This window comes from Orcinus orca, chromosome 10, assembly GCF_937001465.1.
Source record: "Orcinus orca chromosome 10, mOrcOrc1.1, whole genome shotgun sequence".
NCBI classification, from domain to species: Eukaryota; Metazoa; Chordata; class Mammalia; order Artiodactyla; family Delphinidae; genus Orcinus; species Orcinus orca.
The window spans coordinates 39,597,598-39,609,417 of NC_064568.1; the positions used below are offsets into that span (position 1 = coordinate 39,597,598).

General features: G+C 55.3%; 3 protein-coding genes across 3 annotated transcripts in view; all 3 read right to left on the reverse strand.

Moving 5' to 3' along the window:
• Positions 1-2,719: 2,719 nt before the first annotated feature.
• On the reverse strand, positions 2,720-4,612 carry LOC117198145 (antibacterial peptide PMAP-37-like). The gene is given in 6 exon segments (XM_049715757.1): positions 2,720-2,805; positions 2,808-2,856; positions 3,461-3,532; positions 3,676-3,699; positions 3,701-3,784; positions 4,415-4,612. Coding segments are annotated over 6 exon segments (513 nt in total).
• Positions 4,613-7,448: 2,836 nt separating this feature from the next.
• LOC101282948 (cathelicidin-1-like) lies at positions 7,449-9,405 on the reverse strand. Its single transcript, XM_004283888.3, has 4 exons — positions 9,193-9,405; positions 8,450-8,557; positions 8,237-8,308; positions 7,449-7,645 (listed from the first exon to the last, which is right to left on the reverse strand). The coding sequence occupies exons 1-4, from the start codon at positions 9,388-9,390 to the stop codon at positions 7,556-7,558; spliced, it is 468 nt and encodes a 155-aa protein (XP_004283936.2). The 5' UTR covers positions 9,391-9,405; the 3' UTR covers positions 7,449-7,555.
• A 1,189-nt stretch (positions 9,406-10,594) lies between these two features.
• The window catches only part of LOC101280877 (cathelicidin-4-like), a 28,305-nt gene continuing 27,079 nt past the window's right edge, over positions 10,595-11,820 (reverse strand). Inside the window, exon 6 of the transcript XR_007479768.1 lies at positions 10,595-11,268. The gene's annotated coding sequence lies outside the window, so the exon portion shown is untranslated. The remainder of the gene's footprint in view (positions 11,269-11,820) is intronic.

Consider the following 11,820-nt stretch of genomic DNA (forward strand, 5'->3'; position numbering starts at 1 on the left):
GTTTGATCCGGGAAGATCCCACATGCAGCGGAGCAACTAAGCCCGTGCGCCACAACTACCGAGCCTGCACTCTAGGGTCCGTGAGCCACAGCTACTGAGCACGCGCGCCTAGAGCCCGTGCTCCGCAACAAGAGAAGCCACCGCAATGAGAAGCCTGCGCACCGCAATGAAGAGTAACCCCCTCTCCGCAACTAGAGAAAGCCCCGGCGCGCAGCAGTGAACGACAGCCACAAATAAATAAATAAATCTTTTTAAAAATAAAAAGTGAAATTACCTTTAATAATATTTAACCCAACATATCTAAGATATTATCATTTCAACACATAGTGTTAAAAAGTTATCATAGTTTATACTTTTTTCCCAACCATCTCTCTCTTTTTAAAAAATATTTATTTATTTTATTTACTTATTTAGGCTGCGCCAGGTCTTAGTTGCAGCACGCGGGATCTTGGTTGCGGCATCTTTAGTCGCGGCATACAGACTTCTTAGGCGCCGCATGCATGTGGGTTCTAGTTCCCCGACCAGGGATCCAACCCGGGTCCCCTGCATTGGGAGCGGAGTCTTACCCACTGGACCACCAGGGAAATCCCCCCAACCATCTCTTGGAAATCAGGTGTGCATTTGACACTTACAGTACATCTCAAAAAGACGTTAAATTTTCAAGGATTAAAGGGAAGTATAGTCTCAGCAAAACAATAACCTTGTGTCTGATGGAAAAATGTTTTAGACTTCTTCATTATTCAGATAGATATTAAATAACTGGAAGTAAAATTAAGAAGGCAGTTCATCAGTAGCATTAGCCACACCTGAAGCGTTCAATAGTCACTGGCAACCAACGGCTGCCGGAGTGGAGAGCGCAAACGGGACCCCCGCGGCGGAAGTCGAGGCGGGGAGATTTGGAGAGGTAGCTGCAAACCACGAGGACAGGGTACTGGACACCAAGGGAGGAAACCCCGCCCCACCCACAAAGAAGGCGAGCAGTCGGGAGGGGTGAGCTGCACAGCCCACAGCGCGCACCCTCCATCTCCACACCTCCTGAAGGACCAGCCTCAGCCTCGGATACCGCCCACGCCAGCCCGGCGCCTGAGGTCAGAGAGCCGGAGGGAGACGGGGGGCGCGGTCACCCTCTTCTCGCCCTGGCACTTCGCCAGCTCGCCCGACTCACCGTCCACTGCCAAGCTGGAATTGCTCCCGCGAGGTCCACATCTGCGCCTGGGTAGGCAAAGCGGCAACAATAACGGTACCACCGTCGGCGTCCAGTCGCTAAGCGATCTCACAGCCCGCCCCTGGCCACGGGCGGTGCAGAGGGAAGGACGTGCATCTGCAGGAAGTGCGTCACGGCGCAGCGCGTGGCCTGCCGGGAAGCGTAGTTTCGGAACAGAACGCGACCCCCACGGGTCGGAGAAAGACTGTATTCTCGCGTTAACCTGCTGATTTCTCCTCCGCACGTTTTCTTGTTTCCATGCTCTTAAACATTCTATAAATGTTTAAGCAAAACGTAGTCTTGTTTCCATGCTCTTAAACATTCTATAAATAGCCTTATAACGTATCTACTAGCTAATTTTGCACAATTTCTTTAATGATATACGGTAATCCGTTCATTTTTGTTCACAGCTGTATGGTATCTATTGTAAAATTAGACCAGTATTCCAATTGGTTGTTATCCTGTGTGTCTCCTTGCACACCCATGGAGAGTTTCTCTAGGGCAGCGGTTCACAAACTTTTTGCTGCAATAATCCTTTTACACTCTTAAAAAGTACTTTTTTCCAGTTCCATTGAGATATTACTGACATACAGCACTGTATAAGTTTAAGGTGTACAGCATAACGATTTGACTTACATATATTGTGAAATGATTACCACAATGTTTCATTAACATCCATCATCTCATATAGATACGAAAAGAAAAAAAAATGGTTTTTTTTACTTGTGATGAGAACTCTTAGGATCTACTCTCTTGACAACTTTCAACTATACCACACAGCAGTGTTACTATAGTCATCATTACATCCCTGTACTTTTGTATCTTATAACTGAAAGTTTGTACTTTTTACAACCTTCATCCAATCTCCACCCATACTCTAACCACAAATCTGATCCCTCTTTCAATGAGTGTGGTTGCTTTTTGTTTGAACGGCATTGAGGAACGGCCACAGTGATGTGTTCAATACCAGAGGAAAAGCCATGAGGGGCACACTTTTCCAGAGTTACGACTGTCAAGAGGAAGCAAAACGTTATGGGTATTGTAACTGCAGGCTTAGCCCTGAGACTGAACTGCGTCTCTGTGAGTGTTTAACAAATGCCTGGCCCCTCCGGACTGTCACCTCCATGTGAGCAGGGACAGCATCCCCACCAGCACTGCACACAGAGCAGTTCTCATTAAGTCCCTACTGGGCGTTGGAGGAGGAGGGCAGAGGTGTATGAAGGGCACGAGAGGGACCCGAGAATGGAGATGCTGTGCTGGACCTCTTGGCCCTGTTACCTCTCCCCATGCCCTCCTGGAAGGAACAGCTGCTTCACCCATCTCTGTATTGACAGGAGTGATCCTCTCTCTCTCTCTCTCTCACACACACACACACCCAAGAGGACTCTCAGAGTTAAGGACTTGGTCCTGGTAAGATGAAGGAGGGGAGATAAGTGAATTTGAATGTGGAGGAAATTGTTTTCAGAAGAATTTATTTTTCAGAGTCCAAAAGTCTGAGCCAGGATAAGCTGATTCTTAGCAGTATTCACTGGGCTGAAATATCCCAAAGATATCTTTGATTCTCTGACCAAATCTCTCAGTCTTTTTGCCTATCTTCTCCCACCTCTCTGGAGGAAGTCACCCAGCCATCGAAATAGCCCCACACTCCGAATCTGTGAACCAGGAGGAAACAGGCTTCTTTTGGGGATTGGTTCAAGATTAACACAGGACCACACCCCACCTGAACACCCCCATTCCTGGGCCACTGCAGGAAGCTTGGAGCCCTAATCAACTTCCAGTGTGACACTTGGAGCAGGTGGTTGAATACCTATACACACAGACAGATGAGAAAACTGGGGGCCACAGATGGCAAGGGGTTTCCCAGGGTCACAAGCCCATCCCAACAAAGCTGGACTGGAGCAGGGGCTGAAAGCCCATGACTTGAGTCAATGCCTCTTAAACTTCAGCACAGTCAGAATCCCCTGGAGCCCTTGTGAAAATGCAAATGGCTGGGCCCCAGCCCAGAGTCTGATTCAGGAGGTCTGAGTGGGGCCTGGGAATCTGCCTTTCTGTCAAGTTCCCGGGTGGGACCCCACTTAGAGAACCACTGCTCTAAGGGATGGCAGAGCCATTCCTGGAGACCTTGGGGTTGGGTGAGGGAGGAACCAGGGTTGGGGGGCCTTTCTTTGCCCTCGAAGGGGCAGCAGGTAATTGGTCCAAAGGATGTTCCACAACCCAACTCATTATCAGCTCCATAACACAGAAGGGGCCACTCACCTCATTAGAGTTTATGACAAATTGGTCCTTGGACTGGTCCAGGGTGACTGTCCCCACACACTGTTTCACCAGCTGGAAGGGGAGGCTCGAGGTCAAACTGGAACCCCCCGGGCCATCACCTCCCAAACTCAGCCTACGGACTGGAAATCTTGCCCGAAGCCCCGTATTAGGCTCCCTGGGAAGCATCCACCAGTGCCCCCAGCCCCCAGCCTCACCCCATTCTCCTTGAAGTCACACTGGCTCCGGGGGCTGCTGGGTCGTCCTGGGGCACACGGTCTCCTTCACTGTGAAGCTCACAGGCTTCAGGGAGTCTGGGTCCTCATCCTGGTCAAGGATCAAAGTGGGGAGACTGGGCTGAGGTTCATGCTTCCTTCTCTGATCTGTCTCCCTGCCCCCACCTAGACGGCAGCCTCTCCAGCCCCTCCTGTGTGCCTGGCCCTGGGCTTGGTGCTGGGTGCACAGGGGAAGGGGACAGAGCCCACTCCTGGGCTTGTGGGCACACAGAGAACAGCACAAGACCAGCTCTGATGAGACCACCTGAACCTCTGAGGGGCTGAGGGAAGTCAGGGGTCGCCTGCAGGGAGAGACCTTATCACTGGCACCTCCAAGCTGAGCAGAGTCGTTCCCTGGTAGCGGGACACCGAGTTAAGAGGGGACTTAAAGCAGGGAAGTCACATGGCAGAGCCAGTGACCCCCCTCTATCCCTGGAGCTCCCAGAGAACCCTTAGGCCCAAAAGGGGTGTACAGGGCGCCTGTTCCAACAGTAGAGATGCTAAGGCAGGAAGCCTCATGCTGGGAGGGGACCCAGCTCTGGGAAGGTTTCCTGGAAGAGGTGGGAGCCCACCTAGAGGGAGAAGTCCCTTCCTGACAGGAGGTACAGCCTGAGCAAAGGGGATGACAGTGTGGCCAAGACTAGTGGGAGACAGCCCCCTCCCCAGAGTCCTCCTGACTCACGGTCTTGGGAGGCAGGTCCAGCTCCAGGAGGCGGTAGAGATTAGCTTCTGAGGACCGCTCGTTGAGCTGATCCAAAGCACGAATCACAGCCTCCTTGTAGCTGAGGGTCTGGGCGCTGGCCGAGGGCACCACTAGTCCCAGCAGCAGTAGCCACAGTGACCACCGCCCCAGGGCGAGGCTGGCCCTCTGGGTCTCCATGGTCCCCAAGCCGGCCTCCTCCCAGCACGCAGGACCCTCCTTTATGCTCAACCTGGGCCTGATGCAAAGGCTCAACCAGGAGCCTTCCTGACCTGCCCCATCCCTGGCTACCTTCCAGGGTGTTCACCGGGCTTTCTTCAGCCCCTGCGTTACCTCACAGGATTGCTGGGCAGTGGGAGCGGGAAGCCTCCTGTGGAAGGTGAAGAAATGGTTTCTCCATCTCCCTGACAACGTCTTGGCCTCTCCTGGGGCCCATGGGGAGTGTCAAAGGCAGGGTTGCTCAAGAACGTTGAGTCCTCCAGGAGAGGGAAGACCCGGCTGTGTCTTACGTCCCCTCTGCCTCCACACTCTGGCCTCCTCAGGAATAGGGTAAAGGAGTGATTCAACAGCAACCTTCAAGTTCAGGCACTGCCTTGAACCCAGTAGGAACTCAGTTAAGCTTTGATGAATGGAGGAGAGTACGAACCACATCTAGAGCCTTATCCATCCAGCAGTCCATAGGCAGACAGTCAAGCCCTCACCATCTTGTTCTCTGGGCCCAGCCCTCAGCCAGTGAGCTCTGTCTGCCCCCTCTCCTGGATTCTTCTCCACTGCTTTCTCAGTCTAAAAATGTCCTGTCCCCGGTCCCTGACAAACACGACCTATTGACCTGGCCCCTCTCCAAAGGAGCCTGAGAAAGGGTCATCTACACCACTGACAACACTTCTTTGCAGGCTCACATTCAAGGCCATGGCAGGCTGACCAGCCCTCACTGGATCCAGAGGCCCCTCTCAAGCCTTGTCTTTATCTCCACAGGCACTGGAGACACTCTGTGTTCTGAAACTGCCCCCTACCCGATTGTCCCCTGCTGCCACTCTCCTGGGTGCCCTCCTGCCTCCCCCGTGGCTCCTGCTTGGTCTCCTCCAAGGACCCTCCTCCTAAGAGGCAGGGCTGGCACAGATGCATCCGGGCTGCTTCTCCTCCCAGTCCTCACACATTCCTGGGGACACCCCTTCTCAAGATACCAGTTATCAGGGACACACATCACTGGTCTGTATCTCTGAGCTCAAGACTCCCATGAGTGCCCCTGGTTGTCCGCACTGAGCTGTTGGCTGCCGTTGGCTGGGTGCCGCCGCAGGAGCCCTGAGCTGAAAGCCTGGGAGCCCCACCTGCTCCTTCTTCCTCCTGAGGACACTCCCTCTGGCCTCCCACCAGCCCAGCCCAGCTCCTACCACCGTCTTCTCTCAAGTGTAGCCACAGCCTCCACACTCCACCTTCTCTGGTTCCAGGCTCTCCCCAGACCACTGTCCGCCCTCCACACCATTGTCTAGGGGCTCAGGCCAAGCACTGATTGGGCCATTTCCCCCGCTGCCTTGAGGCAGCGGCATCGGGATCTGGGTCTTGATGCTCCCTGCTGTCCTCAGCTCCTGCCCTGCAGGCCTCAGGTGTCAGGCTGCCCCATCCACCGCAGCCACCCAGACAGCGCTGAGCCCCTGCTCTTCCCTATCTCTGCGCCTGGTCCCTCTGCTTGCCCTGCCCTTCCTCCTGGGGAAGGCTTCAGGGACCTTCAAGCATACAAGGCATCTCCTCTTCTTGTCTGCCATAGCCCACAGGAAGCCTCTTCTGATTTGACCCCAGGTGGCTCCCTGTCCAGTGCTCTGGTTGAGTCTCCAGGCAGGGATGGCCAGTGCTCGGGGGTGGAGGGAGCACAACTGGGAGAGATAATGAGCCAAAGTGTTAGAGGGACCCAGAGGCCATGAAGCAAATTCTGATCCAGTCTTCCATGGAATGGCCATGTGACTGAAGGCCTGTGGGACTCTTGACAATTGGCTGGGGCACTTCGGAAGGTGGCAACCGGGAAGGATGGCGCTGGTTGCGCACTCAGCCTTGGAGAAGGAAGGAGAGGTGGGCTTCTGTGCAACCTGGTTTCACAGTCCAGGTGTTGCCCCAGTGGTCTCTTGGTCAAGCTGTGTACTTTCCCCATGTCAAAGGAGGAAAAGAAGGTGATCACAGTAGAAAATAATTGGCAATACACATTGTTACTGCTGTCTGGTAACCCTGAAATTGTCGCTGTGCTCTCTTGCCTCTGCACCTTTGTATTTGTTCATTCTTCAGACTGAAGTCCCCTTTCTCGTCCTTCCCTGAATCCTTAGGAGGGTCCCCTGCCAGGTCCTCAGGCAGCACCTCCTATGGTGGGGGGAGAGCCTTCCCTTCCTCCAGCATCTGGCATTCCTGGTTTAGTCCTCACAGCCTGTCAGAGTGGAGGTCTTCTCAGGAAAGACACAACAGCCCTTGTCCCAGGCACGTTGCCCCTGACTCCACTTCTGGTCCTTGAGAAATCCTCATGCAACCTTCACCCCAACAAACTTAGGTATGAGCCCTGATCCTGCATCTCCTCTCTCCTTTGCTCCTCCCAGCCATCCTTCCTGTCCATGAGACTCATGGCCATTGTACCTGTAGGCTTAGCCCTGAGTCTGGACTGCATCTCTGTGAGTGTTTAACAAGATGCCTGGCCCCTCCTGGACTGTCACCTCCATGTGAGCAGGGACAGCATCCCCACCAGCACTGCACACAGAGCAGGTCTCCTTAAGTTCTTACTGGGTGTTGGAGGAGGAGGGCAGAGGCGTGTGAAGGGCACAGGAGGGACCCGAGAATGGAGACGCTGTGCTGGACCTCTTGGCCCTGGCCCCTCCCCATGCCCTCCTGGAAGGAACAGCTGCCTCACCCATCTCTCTGTTTCGTGCCTGCATTCACACACACACACACACACACACACACACACGTGGCATCCCAGAGTTACGGATTCAATCTTGGTAAGTGGGAGGAGGGGAGACGAGTGAAACTGAAGTCTGGAGGATACTGATTTCACAAGAATTTATTTTTCAGAGTCCAGTAGCCTGAGCCAGAATAAGCATACGATTAGGACTCTTCTCTGTCTCATGATGCAAAGCCTTGATGTGCTGATTACCGGCACGTTCTTATCACTATTATGCGACATCTTTGCGTCGGCTGTGGTGGCGCCCATGGTAGCTTTGTAATCCTGACACTCTGGGCCTGTGAACCAGGAAGAAACAGGCTGCTCTTGGTACTGGACCAGCATCAACACAAGGCCCCTCCCCACCTGGACTTCCGTCTTCCAGGGCCACACCAGGATCCTTGGGGCCCCAGTTCACCCTCTGGCTGTGACCTGTGGAGCTTGTGTTGAATCCCGACACATACAGGCAGAAGAGAAAACTGAGGCCCACAGAAGGCAAGGGGCTTCCCAGGGTCACAAGCCCAACCCATCAAAGCTGGATGACAGCAGGGGATGAAAGCTCCAGTCAGTGCCTTTCAAATTCAGCAGTCATCATCCCCTGGAGGCCTTGTGAAAATACAAATGGCTGGGCCCCAGCCCAGAGTCTGATTCAGGAGGTCTGAGTGGGGCCTGGGAATCTGCCTTTCTGTCAAGTTCCCGGGTGGGACCCCACTTAGAGAACCACTGCTCTAAGTGATGGCAGAGCCAGTCCTGGAGGCCTGGGGCTCGGGTGAGGGAGGGGCCAGGTAGGAGGGCCTTTCTCTGCCCTCGAAGGGGTAGCAGGTAATTGGTCCAAAGGACGTTCCACTACCCACCCTCAGCAGCCCCTGCAGCACACAGGGGCCACTTACCTTATTACAGGTGATGTCAAAGTTACCCCTGTCCTGGTCCAGGGTGACTGTCCCCACACACTGTTTCACCAGCTGGAAGGGGAGGCTCGTGGTCAAACTGGAACCCCCACCTCATAAACTCCCAGCCTCACCCAGGGGCTGAAAATCTTCCCGGAAGCCCCCTGTTCACATCCCTGGGAAGCATCCTCCAGTGCCCCCAGCCCCCAGCCTCACCCCATTCTCCTTGAAGTCACACTGCTCCGGGGGCTGCTGGGTCATCCTGGGGCACACGGTCTCCTTCACCGTGAAGCTCACAGGCTTTGGGGTGTCCGGGTCCTCATCCTGGTCAAGGATCAACGTGGGGAGACTGGGCTCGGGCTCATGCTTCCTTCTCTGATCTGTCTCCCTGCCCCCACCTAGATGGCAGCCTCTCCAGCCCCTCCTGTGTGCCTGGCCCTGGGCTTGGTGCTGGGTGCACGGAAGAAGGGACAGAGCCCGTTCCAGGCCTCACGGGCACACAGAGAACAAGAGCGGACCTCAGACCAGCTCTGACGACAGCACCTGAACCTCTGAGGGGCTGAGGGAATTCAGGGGTTGCCTGCAGGTAGAAGCCTCATCACTGTAACCACCAGGCTGAGCAGAGCCCTCCCTGGTAGGGAACAAAGAAGTGCAGAGGGGACCAAAGCCAGGAAGTCACATCACAGAGCCAAGGACCCCCCTCCATCCTTGGAGTTCCCAGAAGCCCCTTAAGCCCAAAAGGGGTGTACAGGGCGCCTGTTCCCACAGTAGAGATGCCAAGGCAGGAAGCTCTCAGGCTGGGAGGGGACCCAGCTCTGGGAAGGTTTCCTGGAAGAGGTGGGAGCCCACCTAGAGGGAGAAGTCCCTTCCTAAGAGGAGGTACAGCCTGAGCAGAGGCGGTGACAGTGTGGCCATGGCTGGCGGGAGACAGCCCCCTCCCCAGGGTCCTCCTGACTCACGGCCTTGGGAGGCGGGTCCAGCTCCAGGAGGCGGTAGAGATTAGCTTCTGAGGACCGCTCGTTGAGCTGATCCAAAGCACGAATCACGGCCTCGTTGTAGCTGAGGGTCTGGGCGCTGGCCGAGGGCACCACTAGTCCCAGCAGCAGTAGCCACAGTGACCACCGCCCCAGGGCGAGGCTGGCCCTCTGGGTCTCCATGGTCCCCAAGTCGGCCTCCTCCCAGCATGCAGGACGCTCCTTTATGCCCCTCCTGGGCCTGATGCAATGGCCCAACCACACATCTTCCTGACCTGCCCCATCCCTGATCTCCTCCCCGGCTGTGAGCCGGACTTGCCTCAGCCCCTGCTGTTGCCTCACGGGATTGCTGGGCAGTGGGCAAGGGAAGCCTCCTGTGAAGATGAAGAAATGATTTCTCCATCTCCCTGACAATGTCTTGGCCTCTCCTGGGGCCCATGGGGAGTGTCATAGGCAGGGTTGCTCAAGAGTGTTGAGTCCTCCAGGAGAGGGAGGACCAGGCTCTGTCCTACATCCCCTCTGCCTCCACACTCTGGCCTCCTCAGGAATCAGGGTGACAAAGTGTATTCGCTACTGAACCTCCAGTTCTAGGCACTCCCTGGCATGCAATAGGCAGTCAATGAACATTGATGAGTGGTTGACAGTACCACTCACAGCTAAGGACTTACACACCCAGCCAATCCCTATGCAGATGTAAAGCCCACACCATCCTTTTCTCTGCACTCAGCACTCAGACAGTGAGCTCCATTTGTCCCCTCTCCTTGATTCTTCTCCACTGCTTTCTCAGCCAAAACATTTCCTCTCCCCCGACCCCACCAAACGTGGCCTATTGCCCTGGCTTCTCCCCAGCCAAGCCTGAGAAAGGATCATCTATACCCTGACCACACTTCTTTGCTCCATCTCACCGTGAAGGCCACTGCAACGGGACAGCCCTCCCTGAAACTAGAGGCCATGCTCAAGCCTTATCTTTTTTTTTTAAATTTTATTTATTTATGGCTGCAGTGGGTCTTCATTGCTGCGTGTGGGCTTTCTCTAGTTGTGGCGAGAGGGGTTACTCTTTGTTGCGGTGCACGCGCTTCTCATTGCGGTGGCTTCTCTTGTTGTGGAGCACGAGATTTAGGCACACTGGCTTCAGTAGTTGTGGCTCACGGGCTCTAGAGCACAGGCTCAGTAATTGTGGTGTGCGGACTTAGTTGCTCCGTGACATGTGGGATCTTCGTGGGCCAGGGGTCGAACCTGTGTCCCCTGCATTGGCAGGCGGATTCTTAACCACTGCGTCACCAGGGAAGTCCATCAAGCCTTATCTTTAACATCACAGGCGGTGGAGCCCCTCTTTCCTCCAGAAACTGACCGATTGTCCCCTGCTGCCACTCTCCTGGGTGCCCTCCTGCCTCCCCCATGGCTCCTGCTCGGTCTCCTCCAAGGACCCTCCTCCTAAGAGGCAGGGCTGGCACAGGTGCATCCGGGCTGCTTCTCCTCCCAGTCCTCACACATTCCTGGGGACACCCCTTCTCAAGATACCAGTTATCAGGGACACACATCACTGGTCTGTATCTCTGAGCTCAAGACTCCCATGAGTGCCCCTGGTTGTCCGCACTGAGCTGTTGGCTGCCGTTGGCTGGGTGCCGCCGCAGGAGCCCTGAGCTGAAAGCCTGGGAGCCCCACCTGCTCCTTCTTCCTCCTGAGGACACTCCCTCTGGCCTCCCACCAGCCCAGCCCAGCTCCTACCACCGTCTTCTCTCAAGTGTAGCCACAGCCTCCACACTCCACCTTCTCTGGTTCCAGGCTCTCCCCAGACCACTGTCCGCCCTCCACACCATTGTCTAGGGGCTCAGGCCAAGCACTGATTGGGCCATTTCCCCCGCTGCCTTGAGGCAGGGGCATCAGGGTCTGGGTCTTGATGCTCCCTGCTGTCCTCAGCCCCTGCCCTGCAGGCCTCAGGTGTCAGGCTGCCCCATCCACCGCAGCCACTCAGACAGCGCTGAGCCCCTGCTCTTCCCTATCTCTGCGCCTGGTCCCTCTGCTTGCCCTGCCCTTCCGCCTGGGGAAGGCTTCCCTGACCTCCATCCAGATATGGCACCTCCTCCTCTTGGCTCCCACAGCCTCAGGAAGTCTCTTCTGATTTGACCCCAGGTGGCTCCCTGTCCAGTGCTGTGGATGAGACACCAGGCTGGGGGGTCAGTGTGGGAGTTGGTGAGAACACAGCCGGAAAGATCATGGGCCAAAGCAATAGAGGGGCCACAGGCCAAGAAGGAGATTCTTGTACAGTTTTCTGGAGGAATAACCATGTGGTTGTGAGGCCTGGGGTAGCTCCTGGACTCAGCCGGCCTGTGGGACTCTTGGGGGCATGGCCAGGGCACCTCAGAAGGTGGCAACCGGGAAGGATGGCGCTGGTTGCGCACTCAGCCTTGGAGAAGGAAGGAGAGGTGGGCTTCTGTGCAACCTGGTTTCACAGTCCAGGTGTTGCCCCAGTGGCCTCTTGGTCAAGCTGTGTACTTTCCCCATGTCAAAGGAGGAAAAGAAGGTGATCACAGTAGAAAATAATTAGCAATACACATGGTTACTGGCTATTAGGTAACGCTGAAATCCTCCCTGTGCTTTCCTGCCTCTGAA

Coding starts and splice junctions, on each gene's coding strand:
- LOC101282948 (XM_004283888.3), bottom strand. CDS start 9,390: ATGGAGACCCAGAGGGCCAGCCTCGCCCTGGGGCGGTGGTCACTGTGG. Junction 8,558..9,192: donor TGGACCCGCCTCCCAAGGCC/GTGAGTCAGGAG, acceptor ATCCTTGACCAG/GATGAGGACCCGGACACCCC. Junction 7,646..8,236: donor TTGACATCACCTGTAATAAG/GTAAGTGGCCCC, acceptor CCTGGTTCACAG/GCCCAGAGTGTCAGGATTAC.